The sequence below is a fragment of the Centruroides sculpturatus genome, unplaced genomic scaffold, assembly GCF_000671375.1.
Source record: "Centruroides sculpturatus isolate CEXI.00-Female unplaced genomic scaffold, Cexi_2.0 scaffold1280, whole genome shotgun sequence".
Lineage (NCBI taxonomy): Eukaryota > Metazoa > Arthropoda > Arachnida > Scorpiones > Buthidae > Centruroides > Centruroides sculpturatus.
Genome location: NW_019385451.1, coordinates 65,319 through 79,694, shown reverse-complemented (window position 1 = coordinate 79,694; position 14,376 = coordinate 65,319). Strand labels below are relative to the sequence as shown.

The following is a 14,376-nucleotide window of genomic DNA, read 5'->3' as shown; positions in this document are numbered from 1 at the left end:
AGAAGGACTTGCTGACTTAGCAGCTGCATCAGCTTCTTCATTTCCTCTTATTCCTACGTGGCCTGGGACCCAACAAAATTTTATAGAGAAATTCCTTGCAAGAAGATGACAAATTAGTTTCTGAATTTTAATAACTATGGAGTGAGAACTAGGTTCATACGACATCAAAGCCTGAAGTGCACTAACTGAGTCAGTGTAAATCACGCAGCAACGATGACCTTTTCTATTTATGTATTTTAGGGCTAAATAAATAGCCTGCAACTCCGCAGAAAAGATGGAAGAATTTGATGCTATTTGTTCTGTCACAATTTCATTTTGGCAGACAAAGGCTAAGCCAACGTAGTTATCCAATTTCGATCCATCAGTATAAATAGGAATTAAATTCCTGTCACAATGTTGAATTTCTGCCAAGCGCTGTCTATAGACGCAGTCTGGCGTGGTTTCTTTCGGAAACTGCTTTAAGCTTAAATCAACATCTATCGCTGGGGTTGACCAAGGTGGTATACTATTAACCTCAACCTGTGAGATGTTGCTTGTGTTAAGGTCAATTGTGCTGCTTACATTCTCCATTCTTATGATGAATGTAGGGACACTACTTCGGCGAGCTTCAAATAACCTTTTCAGCTGAGTATCTGATACTGTACAATCAACTGAAGGTTTAGTATGCAATTTCTGTTTTATATAATAAAAAAGAGACAACTGTTCTCTCCTGAGAGATAGTGGAGGCTCATAAGCATCCACATACAAACTTTGGACAGGAGAAGTTCGAAATGCACCGGTGCACAAACGTAATGCTTGATGGTGGATTGGATCCAGCATCCAAAGAGTAGATTCTCGCGCAGAGCCATAAACAATGCATCCGTAATCCAGCTTTGAGCGGACAAGGGCCCTGTAAATCCTGAGCATAGAAACTTTGTCTGCTCCCCAGGATAAGCAGCACAGTACCTTTAAAAGGTTCAAAGATTTTAAACATCTACTCTTCAAATTGCACAAGTGCGGTAAAAACGTCAGTTTGGAATCAAATATGACTCCCAAGAACTTCGTCTCGTTGACCATTGGGATTTTAAACCCATTCAAGTAAATTTCAGGATCAGAGTGCAAACCACGCCTTCGGCAAAAGTGGATGCACGAGGTCTTCTCTATATTGAAACTAAAACCATTAATCTTTGACCAATGGTCTATGCGATTTAGGGAGGTTTGCAGTTGTCTCGATAAAGCTTATGTTGCTAGACTGGCAAGAGATCTGAAAGTCATCCACATACAAAGAGTGTTTCACACTAGGGGGAAGACAGTTAGCTATGCTATTAATTTTAATTAGGAACAGAGTCACACTCAAAATAGAGCCTTGAGGGACACCTTCTTCTTGGGTGAAAAGCCTAGATAAGGTGTTGCCCATCCTGACATAGAATCTTCAATTCTGTAGGAAGTTTTTTATAAAAATTGGCAAATTACCCCGCAACCCATATTCGTACAGATCACGAAGTATCCCGTATCGCCAACAGCGATCATAGGCCTTCTCTATATCGAAAAATACAGACACTAGGTGCTGTCGTCTAACAAACGCTTCGCGTATAGATGTTTGAAGGTTTACTAAGTTATCAGTGGTACTTCTGTTCCTACGAAAACCACACTGATGTGGTGAAAAGTATTCATTTTTCTCTAAGAGATACATCAGACATCTGTTTACCATCCTCTCAAAGAGTTTACACAGGCAACTTGTCAGAGAGATTGGTCTGTAATTAGAGGGATTCTTGTGATCTTTACCAGGCTTGGGAATGGGAATAATGATAGATAGCCTCCAAGAGTCAGGAAAAGTATGTTCTGTCCATATTCTGTTAAACAGACAAAGCAGATTAGAAAGGGAATTGTTTGACAGATTTTTAATCATGCTGTAGTGGATTTTATCCGGGCCTACAGCACTATTCCCCGAGCGAGAGATCGCTGTATGTAGTTCTATGCTGGTGAATGGCACATTATACTCCTCATTACATGAGGAATGAAAGTTTAAATATTGTTTTTCACTTTGGGCTTTATAAGCCTGAAAATTTCTTGAATACATGATATTGCTGGATGAAGTAGAGAACGTTTCACCCAACGTATCAGCAATACCCTGTATATCGCTGATTATTGTGCCATTATTTTCCAGCATGGACAGAGAGTGACAAGCATATTTCCCATTGATTTTATGGATTTTATCCCAGACTGCTTTTGAGCTAGTGGATGATGTTATGCTAGAAACATACTTCCTCCAAGAATCCCTTTGGTTTTGCCTTCTTATTCTTCTGGCATTTGCCTTTGCTTGTTGGAAAGCAATCAAATTGTTTGTAGTGGGGTACCTTCTGAAAATCCCCCAAGCTTTCTTTTGTGCTTTAAATGCTGCCTCGCAATTCTGGTTCCACCATGGTTTCGGATGCTTTGGGTATCTTGTTGATGTCTTTCCCATGGTTTTCTCAGCTGCCTGAATAATACACAAAGTGACAACTTCAACTGCATCATTGATATCAGCAGTATTGACCATTTCCTCAGTGATGTTAGCCAAAGAGGAAAATGCACGCCAATCTGCCGTTTCCAGTTTCCAGCATGGTAGACGGGCTGTTTCACAGCTTTCTCTGCCTCGGTATTTTAGAAATATTGGGAAGTGGTCACTAGAGAGTGGATTACATCCAACCTCCCATGTAAATGCTGAAAACAGGTTTGGACTTGCTAAGGATAGATCAATGGCAGTGAATGTTCTTGTTGGGGAATGGAAGTATGTCACTTCTCCAGTATTAAATAAATATAGTTGGTGATTGCCTATGAATCTTTCGATGACTATGCCTCGGCGGTTGATGTCCGAACTGCCCCACATTGGATTATGGCCATTAAAATCACCCAGTAAAAGGAATGGAGTAGGCAGCTGTTCAACTAATGCATCCAATTCATCCTCATTGACTCTGACATCTGGTGGCAAGTATATAGAACAAACTGTGACAGTTACTCCAATAGAAGTTCTGACTGCCACAGCTTGCAAATCAGTTGTTATTTGTACCAACAAGGATGGGATGTGATTTGAAACAACGATAGCCACACCTCCACTGGCGCGGTTGTGGCTATCATCATCCTTGCGGTAGAGATTGAATCCTTTTAAAGAAATATTTTCTCCAGGTTTTAGATGGGTTTCCTGGAGTGCCACGCAGAGAGATGAGGTAGATGATGTCAAGTGTTTAATGTCAGAGAAGTTGTTGCGGAAACCACGACAGTTCCATTGGATTATTTTATAACCCATTATGTGTTTGAGGCAGCATTTTTAGCAAGGTTATCCCTCTTTAATTTCACAGGGGCTTTTTCTTTAGGAGGTGACGTTGGTGGTGTCACCGCCTTATTAGTCTCTTCATCGGAAAAGTCAGAGAACTCACTCATAGACTGAGTCTCCGATTTTTTGGATTTAGAGAGGGCTGCTTTCATTCGTTGTTTATTAAGTGGGTTCTTACTGGCTTTTTTGGAACCCACATTCCTAGTTGTTACCCCTGTTTTAGGTATGATTGGTTTTGTCTTGTTTTGTTCTTTTTCTTTGGTAGATGGTATCAGCAGACATTTTTCATGGCGAGTCAGAGATTCATTTGGTGAAACAGAAATGTCTGTCTGAACTCCACATGTCTTTGTGGATTTCAGAACAGCAGCAAATGTCTTCTTTTTCACTGGTGCACTTAAAGTGTCCATGCAACGTGCCTCCGGGTAAGATATGTTATTAACAATCTTCAATTGCTGAATTTCTTTCTCTTTCTGCCATGCAGTGCATTTTCGGGAGTAGGCAGGATGGGCATCTTTGCAGTTTACACAACATGCAGTGCTGGTACACTCAGTACTCTGGTGACCTTCAACTCCACACTGTGAACATAAACTTTTGCCTCGACAGGATGTTTGGGAATGTCCAATTTGCTGGCATTTGAAACAACGCAGCGGATTTGGAATATATGGGCAAACCGAGCAGCGCAAATATCCTGCGGTAAGAAAAGGTGGTATTGTTGGTTTATTAAATGTGACGATTAGATGTTTTGTAGGAATTATCTTGCCATCTCGACGAATGGCTATGCGTCGTACAGCAGTAACTCCTTGATCTGAAAGGCCAATCTGTATATCTGATTCGTCCTCAGACATCAGATCAATTTCAGATATCACACCACGTGATGAGTTCAAACTTGTGTGTGGCGTGATAGTGACTTGTATGTCTCCTAGAGACTTCATGTTCAAAAGTTTTCCTGACTGTTGAGGGGAGGCTGTTTCTACGAGTAGATCTCCCGACCTCAATTTTTGGATTTTTTTAACATGCCCAATAGTTGATTCAAAAAGTTTCTGAATTAGAAAGGGAGAATGTTTAGACAGAGGTGTTTCTCCCGTAGCATGAACAATAAGGTAGGCTGGTTGATTTGCGGAACTGACATGTTTTGGTGGTATACTAGATGTTTTAGATTTGAGAGAATCCATATTTAGAAAAAAATTATTCAGCTCCTAGTGACCCCACCCACCACAGGGCCCAACAAGGGGATGCCGTCACATGGGAGAGTCCCATAGACCGTCACACCAGGGTTTTCCAGGAGCTATACCCTCACAATGCAGTCAAGAAGAGCACATCTTGTATGACATGTCTGCCCGGTCTGCATCGATCAGTTGACTCCAAGCCGAGGTCAAGAATGACTCAACGACCAGCCGATTGACTCAAACGGAGCCTGATTTGAGCCTCCCGTTTATCCGAAGCAGGGGCCAAAGCAGTGTGTTGGGGACATTATGTTGCCCCTCAACTACCAGGATCCCCCTTTCCGGCATACGGGACACCACGCACGGCAAACACATGGGTGGGCGTTCAGATCCCAGGGATGGTAAAGGATCCGTGTCCGTGGTGAGGGGATGTCCTGTCCGTGGTGAGGGGACCTCCCAGAGATGGTAAACCATCTCTGGGAAGTCCCCTCACCACGGACAGGAACCCACATCGCGGGGGAAATTAAATTCCATGCATATATTGATAATAGTAAAAAAAGAAACTAGTTTTAATATTCTTATCACTGACTCTTCCAATTCATCTAATTAAATGAGAAAACCATAAATTAATACAGGTATACCTCACCTTACGTCAGTAATTTGTTCCTTTAAGTCGAATTTACTTGTCACTAGGCTAAACCACAAATAGCCATTCCCAGTTCTGTATTTTATTTATAAATGCATTTTTAATAATATATGGTTAATAAGAAACTATTTTAAGCTTGCAAACAAATTTTAGTTTTTAATATAGTACAGAAAAAAAGTAATTAAATTTATGAATACATAACTATATGTATGTACTTTTAAATGTACATGTTTACAATTTGGTGATGTTTACAGTGCATCGCAGACTCTATTTGTGGATGTGGTTTGCTCTAAGACATTATAAAGTAAGATGATTTTGTAAGGTTAAATAACAAATACAATTATTAAAATTATCTTGTGACAGTAGAAAATAAACTAATTTATATTAAATTTACCAATATCAAGTGGCACTGACAATGATGATAAACAGTAGATATTGAAACTACCGTAGAAAATGCCAATATTGAGCTCTTAAAGACTGCTAAATAAGACGACAACACAGAAACACAGATGTTTTCGTGTTTCATTCTCTAGGATTTATGATGATTATATTAACATTTACTGTAAATGTCCATATTTTAATATGATTTTATGTGCTTTTAATGCTTTTCTAGTGATATTATGACCTCAATATTTGTGGCAGACGGACGTAAAGTCAAATAAAATAACAAACTTGATTTTTATATTTCCATATATTTTTTTTGACAAACGACTTAACTGGAGGTAAACCTATTCAAATTTTTTAGTTGAAAAAATTGCATGCTTTTGAGTACAAAATATCCCTTTTTTACCTTCTGGTGGATGCTTGAGAAAATTAAATTATTATTTTTACATGTAATTCAGAACAATGTCTTTGTTTTAAAAATTTGTATTTTATTTAAATAATTTTTTATTTTTAATTTAAAGTTTAGTGAAGTGTTTTCAATAAAAGTAGATGATATGAGAATTTTTTATTTCATGATATATGCTTCTTTCTTTCAAGAAATCAAGAACATTTACTAACACATTTGTGCACCTCTGGAGTGTCTACATACCATAAGTGAAAAAAAGCACAATATTTAGGGTTCCTACTCAAATTTTTGTTTTAAATTCCATAAATTTCCCTGACCCTAATGTCCCTTATAGCAATGCACGCTAATAAAATAAAACAGCATTTGACTTACTATGCACATATGCTATTGCTTCTCCAACTTTATAATTGCTGAATTATTAAAATTGAAAATGAAATGTTTTTGTATAATTATAGAAGATATTACACATTAATATTATGATTCCCCATTGAGAAGTTTATCATAAAATGTTTTATTAAATTTGAAGTATTTTTCCTAAATGTTATTAATCCAACACCATAAATATAATTGGCCTTGAAAAAAAAACAGAAAAAAAGGCAATTATTTATTTATTATTCATTGACAAATCCTATATAATCCCTGTACAATAGTATATTTATTAAATTTAAATGATAAAAACTTCCTGATCTTTATAAAATATTAATAAACTGGAAAAAAATCAGAAATTGTTTTGTTTTGCAATCAAAATTATTAAAATGAAAAATGAAGCATTTAAATTATTTATCAATTTTTTTAATCAATTTGTTAACACCTATCCTCAAAATTGAGTGTGTAAACGGTAATTGTGAGGGATTTGAAAAGTTAAAATATTTTTTAAAAATTCAAGAAAATTTTATATTAAAAATTAGAAAAATTTTAAAAACAACAAAATCAAACAATGTAGATTTCGAATGTCCAGTTCCTCTGCGCATCAGTTCAGTGTCTTGTTTAAAAATGTTCTAACTTAGCCATCAATGTCCAAAATGGTTGTCAATAACATTCAAAAATCACACAACAAAAATAAATTTACACATGTATGAGATGTAATAACCATAACATAAGCGTATATGTTCTGCATTTTCTTTAAAATTAAGAATATAATGTTAAGTTTGTAGTAAAGACTGCCAGGCAATTGAAAGACCGATCTCATCCTTCAAATTAATGCAGAAGGATGTCTTGTAAGCTTTAAAAATTTCCATTGCTTCCAATCATTTGAGGCATTCAAGGTGTGGGGTGGTGATTATTAACTTTGCTTCAGTGAAGTCTGCGACAATTTCGGGATCCGTGGTGTATGTGGAGAGCGAGATTGTACATCTATTGTGTTGTATATCCGACTTATGTTCTTTTAACCTGACCTCCATTGAATATTTTGTTGATCCTATGTACACTATATCTCTATCGAATCAGCTGTCCTTAATAGGAACCCTATAAACAACCAGTAATCTGTCGATGCTAGACGGGTCTTTTCCATTGCGTAATACGTTGAATAGAGTAGGGCATCTTCTGTATGCAATTCTGAAATTACATTTCTTTGCAATAGCATTATACAAAGATTTCAAGTGGGGTTGAAAGTAAGAGGTATCCTCTCAATATCTATTGTCTGGTTATCACTCTGTGCCACCGTTGTAATAATGGAAGATGTCTGCGCCCGTCTGTGACGTTCAAAGCGGCAGCAATGCCACCAACATACACATAAAGATGGTTGCCCATAGATATAATATGTTTCTATCGTTTCAAATTTTCCCTGCCAAACTCAGTTCAATTTTATAAAGGATATTAAGTGACTTTTGACTTATCCTGCATAATGCTAAACTAAATAATAAATACTTCAGACTTAATTTTAAGAAGTCATTTTACATTGAGTACTTTCAAAAGATTAATTTGTCATCAATCGTCAGCATGTTTGGTCATTTGAACATTGTGATGTAAGATTAATTTCTTAACATATTCAATATTAAAATAAATAACAATTTAAAATAAACCTGAGGTGTTTCATTTTGTTAAATAAAATCCAGCAATGGGTTGTTAACTTTTCCAGCTGTTTATAACAGCTGGAAAAGTTCATTTTGTAATTTATAATAATCAATAATATAAAGTTCATTTTGTAAATAAAATCTATAAGATTTTATTTACAAAATAAACTTTATATTATTGATTATTATAAAATAGTAAAAAGCTTAACTTTGAGTGTAGTGACAAGTTTTATAAAAAATTGTAAATGCTAACAAGTAAAGTCATCATTAAGTCTGACCCCTCTCAAGGTATGGATAATCCATCTCAACTTTTAACCACCAAATTTTATTACAGTAGTATTAATGCCCCTTATAACAAGCTACAATGCCAAATTTTTTCTTAATCATTACCCAATTCTGAGATATTAAACAAAAAAGTCTAATGAGTTGCATAACTTTTTCATCTTTTATGGGATTTTATTTTAAAAATAACATTTGTATTATTAATCAAAATAAATAAAGTTGCTTCATTAAGTCTGACTCCTTGTGAGATATATCACGTCAACATCCTCTATTTCTCCATCCACTTGACTTGTCATAACTAAAATTTAATAGCATCAATGCCTTTATCTTCACCCTGTCCTGAGATATTAAGCAAAATAGATGCCAACACACACACATATACACACCCATGGAATTTGTTTGGTTTTTTGACTTTTTTGGGTTCAGGCTCTCAAACTGTGGAAATTTGCAAAAATCTCAGAGGGTCAAATCTGAGATGATTCCATTACTTTCTTTTGCCATGTATACATAACAGCTGAGAAAATAAAAAGAAATTAAAGATTACATGGAAAATAACTAAACAACTAAATTACACTTGGGCAAAAAATACTTGTATTTTGCAAAGATAAAGTGCAGCTTATAAGGATAAACAATATAAATCATAGGCCTATATCATTTTACAAACTATATTGTATAAAATGTCTAAAGTATTATATAATAATTATATATTATATTATAAAAGATACTAAAAATAACTTCATGAAGTTAATAATCTTTTTAAAAGAAAAAAAGTAAAAAAAAACCACAGATTTCTCATTCCAAGAAATTAATTAAAGACTTAAAATAAATTGTTATAAACTTAAAATTTATTTTTTAAATAGAAACTTATATTTTGTTCACATTTCTGCTTACAAATATAGAATTAGATATACCCAAAAGATACTTACAAAATAGAGAATTTGAATAATGTCAAGATTTAGCAATCATTAGAAAACTTGCTACTTCGCATAACTTACAAAATTAAAAATTTATTCTGTTGAAAGAATCATAAAGATTCTATCAAATTAGCTAATAGATTTTTAAGGCTATATTACATAAGAGCATTACAGCTTTTATGTTTTAACATATGGTGTTTAACTGTTTATGCTGAACCATTATTTCTAAAAAAACATTTCAAGGTTGTCAAAGTTATTTATTCTAATCAACAATAGTACTTACATAACTCTATGATAATGAGATGTAAAAGCATCATAAGTTTTTTTTAAATAAAAAAAAAATTAAATGTTATTAACTTTATTAAAAAAATAAAATTTGGATTTTTAAATTTGAATTAATCTCATAAAAAAATATTAAATTTAAATGGGTAGTATAAAGAAATAATCGTTAGATGAGGTGTCGGTAGTATTTATTCCAATATTAGAACAGCTGACTTAATGAGTTTGTTCTGAGGCTTATAACTAAACTTGTAAAATATTTAATGAAGTAAATTATGTTTACTAACTCTTCATTTAAAAATTACTACTTATTTTCATCAATATGTAATTAAATATAACTGAATACTGAACTTTAATATAACTTTAATAATAAAAAACAAAAACCTATTATATTCAATGTAAAATGTTAACAACTTCACTAATAATTTTAACAATAATAGTATTATTAAAAAAAAAATTGTAAATAATTATTTTCATTTTCTCATTCAAAAAATTTGTTCAATGCCATCAATTATTATTTGATTTTTCTGATTATTTAAAATTAATTTAGACTAGAAATAATTGAATTTGTAATCTCACAAGTATTTTAATAATTATAATTAATTTCTAATTCAAGTAATAAGTTTTTAACGTTGCAATTGTTAGAAATGCAAAATCACTTGGGTGAATGGAAAGGGATTTAGTCAGTCAAAATAAAATATGTATCTGACACCCACAGACTCATTGTTCCTTTTATGCCAGTAAGCAATTATTAACAAAATGCAAGTACTTCCTTATATTCAGCTGGATGATTCATGTTTACATAAACTTGAACTCTTATCATTCTCTAAATCTACTGTACTATACTGTACATATTTAGAAAGTATTTATATACATTATTACCTTTACTTTTATAATTTGACAGAAATAACTGTAAATTGTTTATCTTATTAATTTCTTCATATTTAATGGTATCATAATAAAATTAGTTTTATTCCTGATTTGTAACTAAACTAAGATTATAATTTTGATACATATTTAATTAATGGAAAAGATAGTTGTGAAGAATACATGGAAAAATAGCACCATTCCAAACTTAACAAATATAGATATTGCTTTAATACATCTGACTAATATAGGAAATCTTCCAAGCACTTGTGAAACTTCTGATATCAGTCAGCACCATTAATTAAAAGTTTCTATGCTTTTACATAAAAATAAAATCTGTTAAAAAAATACATTTTTTATGATAACACATATAAACAAGATAACTGCTTGGTTAAAAGCCAAAACATTTAATGAATAAAACATAATTTAGTTAATAACATGGTTGTTCTCAGCATATAAAAACATATTCATATTCGATAGAATAGAATGACAAGATAATTAGCATACGATAGAATTTTTCACTTTATTATATAATTTAAATTTAAAATAAATGAATAAACAAGAGTTGTAATTAATGTTAGAATTATTATATAACTTACACAATTTAATTTAATATGAATATAATAATTTATATATCAATAGAGTAAGTAGAAAATATAAATTCTTACAAAAATAAATTAATAAATTGTCATTATTAAGTATAATTACAAACAAGAAAACAAATTTTTTAAACTATGTATCTGATTTTTCTATTATTTTTCATTAATTGAAAATCATACAGCTTCAATTTCTTGAATGTAAAGTCTTTGTTAACTTACACTCTGGGTTCCAACTTAAATATGTGTTTTAAATTCCATGAATTTCCCTGACCCTCATATCTCTTACAGTAAGCCACATTGACAAAATAAAACAGCACTTGACTTTACTATGCACATATGCTATTGCTTCTCCAAATTTTTAATTTGTTATTTTTTCTAATTAACAATTATATATCTCATAATATATGAATTATAAAAAACTAAAAATTAAATATTTTATTAAATTAAAATAGTTATTAATCCACAACCATAAATCTACATGGCTTTGAAAAAAAAGCAATTATTTATTTATTATTCATTGGTTAGTTTGATTTGGGGTTTTGTGGCACAAGCTGGGTCTAGCCATATTACTCATTAACAAATCCTGTATAATACATGTAAGATACAGAAGTATATACAGTATTTATTAAATTTATCCCTTAATAAATTTCCTGAACTTTATAAAATATTAATAAATCAGAAATTGTCTTGTTAGGTAATCAAAATTATTAAAATTAAAAAATGATAAATAATGCCATTTATTTCAAATATCACAAATACATTATAGATTGGAGTTTCTGTACATTACATACCTGAGAACTCTCGTTTAACTCCAGTACCATTTATATTAAAATTATTTATCATTTTTTGAACTTCAAATTTTTGGGGAATTTTGTGTAAGTTTGGGCAAAAGTTTGGGTCCTGAAAATATTCTGCACCCCTTTTCATAAGTTGTATTGTAACATATTACTTCTTGCTGACTGCTGACAGCTACACTTAGTCAAGCATACTGTCAGCAAAAAATCAACAAAGCAGCCAAGGAGGCAAATTTCCTGACTTTTTGACAATTTTTGACAAATCTCCTGACTTTCTATGACTTTTTCTGAATAATAAAAACACCTGATTTTTCCTGATTTTCCAAGTGCTTAGGAACTCTGTACACTTCAAACACAGAGAAACAGAGAAAACAGAGAGATAAAGTATGACATGTTGTACAAATAGATAAATTATGAAACTTGATTAAAATTAATTACAAAAATAACAAAGCACCTATTCGTGTATTAATATAATAAAAAGAATACAAAATTTAAAATTTATGACCTTAAAATTCTCCTACATTCAAATAAATAGCTAGGATTAAGAAAATGATGTAACAGAATAAACAGAAGTATTTGTCAAATAAACTTTCATAATAGCTTAATACATTCATAAATAAATTGTATATTTTAAACTGTGCATTATTCTTATTCTATTGTATATAAAAATTGGAAAGTGTATATAATTTGGCCTGGTGTCTTCTGCTCTTGCACAACCAGTAAAACTAAAATTGTAAACATATCATTTATAACTGTCATACGTACAAAGTTAAACATTTCGGGCTAAACGGGAAAGTTATATCTTCAGGGTTTGGTTGGCGCTGCCCAGCCCATATTTCATCACTTTTATTAAAGATACTTTTAAGAAAAAACAGTTAGCAATTTTCACAAATTCTGGCTGTTAGCTAACCATCTTTGATATTGTCGTGTGCATTGTTTTATGTTTTGGTACTTTCCAGTTAGCAGGGCGTCAGTCAACTGATGCAATCCAACTCACGTGTATCAGGTTGATAATTGGTTCAGAGAGGGTTTCTAAAATGGGTTGGTTAGGTTTAGGTTTGAGTTAGATCGCATCAATTGACTGGTGCCCTGTTAACAGATAAGTACCTATTTTTCTTACTTCTTGTCATGATTTGGTGTAGTGTAATACTTCTGAGTGATTCATTTAATAAAATAAATACAAAAGAAAATAGGTATGTATACTCCTTCATAGGTGACTTCACCTATAAAACAAATAGGTCAGCTTGGTAGATAAAGTTAGGGTATTTCCTCATAATAGTCAATCACAATACACAACTAATGAGTACCAAATCTTGAATTTTTTCTATAATTATACAGAAATTGACATAATTTATGATTTTGTTCATTTAAACACAGGTCAAGTGAACAAAATCATATATTTTACATAGAAGATTTTATATTATAGATCAAAAACAAAAGGAAGGCAGACATGAAGTGTCAAGCTCTTTGTTACAATATCTAGTGTTAAATTAATTACTAAATGTAAGTACTTACACTTATGACAATAACCTTAAATCCTTACAGATTTACGCTTTCCACGAATCATTTTAAAGTCATTGTACGTTAAACAATAATCGAAATTTTAAAGGAAACCATTTGAAAAGACGACCTTCCGCACGTTCTATCGCATTGCATCATGGGTTGTAGATTTTTTTTTGTTCTCTTTCTTCCGGCATTTTGAAAAATTCGTTTAATTTGTTTTAACAAATTAACGCGTTAATCGTTTATATTATTAATTTTAATTATTTTATAATTATTAATTATTAATCTGAATAGAAACTTTAACGAGTTGTTCTAGATATTCCTTTCTGTAACGGTATAAATATACGTTACGCCATTTCCGTTATGATTGAGTGAATGTATTCGTTTCTTATGTAATTTTTGCTTAATAATTATTACAGAAAGATGTTTATAAATTTATCATTATCCTTCTTCAACACGTGTTCTAATTCTAACCTTTAAAAATACTTTTTATCACAATAATACGACAGTTCTTGATTAAAATTAATCTGCGTTAACAGATTGAATTATAGATTAGAAGTATTGTCTGACTGAGATTACGGGTAACAGATGGCACGTATACACGTGTATTGGGTGTAGAGCTTGACCTTTTGTTTACTAATAAAAACAGGCTTTTATTTATTTTTTGTTAGTAAACGTAACATTTGTGAAATAGGAACTACTGAGGGTTTCCTTAAGTTTTCCATCCCTTCTCGATGGCTCTGTGTTTATGCTTGTGTGTGTGTGTGTTTATGTACAGTGCCGGCCCGAGGCAAGTTTTAGGATGGAGCTAGATCCTATTATGGCGTCCCCTTGGTTGCCCCTAATTTATACCCTTTAATTTACTTCACCACTGAGGCGCCCCCAAGGACTTAGCGCCTGGAGCGGCTGCTCCATTCGCCCTATGGTAGGGCCGGCTCTGTTTATGTATTACGTAACTTACTTTGTAATGAGGGATGCACAGAGCAGTGTAGATGTTACCTTACTTTTTACGACAGAAATTTCGTTACCTTGAAAATTTTATTTATTTTTTTCTCGATTTTAATTATTATTAACTAACTTTTTTTATTGATTCTGATATCTTTGTATTGTCTGAAGTTGCAGATATTTTTTTTTTAATTAAGTTTTACACATTTATGTTTTTCTTAGATTTTTATATAAATACAATAAAATTCAAAAATTAATTAAATATTATCGGAAATGCTAAACTATAAGTG

At 32.2% G+C, this 14,376-nt stretch overlaps 2 protein-coding genes across 2 annotated transcripts in view; both read right to left on the bottom strand.

Annotated features, from left to right (window-relative positions):
- Positions 1-13,310, bottom strand: part of LOC111639126 (zinc finger protein 62-like) — a 22,428-nt gene extending 9,118 nt beyond the window's left edge. Inside the window, exon 1 of the mRNA XM_023384909.1 lies at positions 13,154-13,310. The gene's annotated coding sequence lies outside the window, so the exon portion shown is untranslated. The remainder of the gene's footprint in view (positions 1-13,153) is intronic.
- LOC111639128 lies at positions 3,265-4,464 on the bottom strand. Its single transcript, XM_023384910.1, has one exon. The coding sequence runs from the start codon at positions 4,462-4,464 to the stop codon at positions 3,265-3,267; it is 1,200 nt and encodes a 399-aa protein (XP_023240678.1).
- Positions 13,311-14,376: the final 1,066 nt, after the last annotated feature.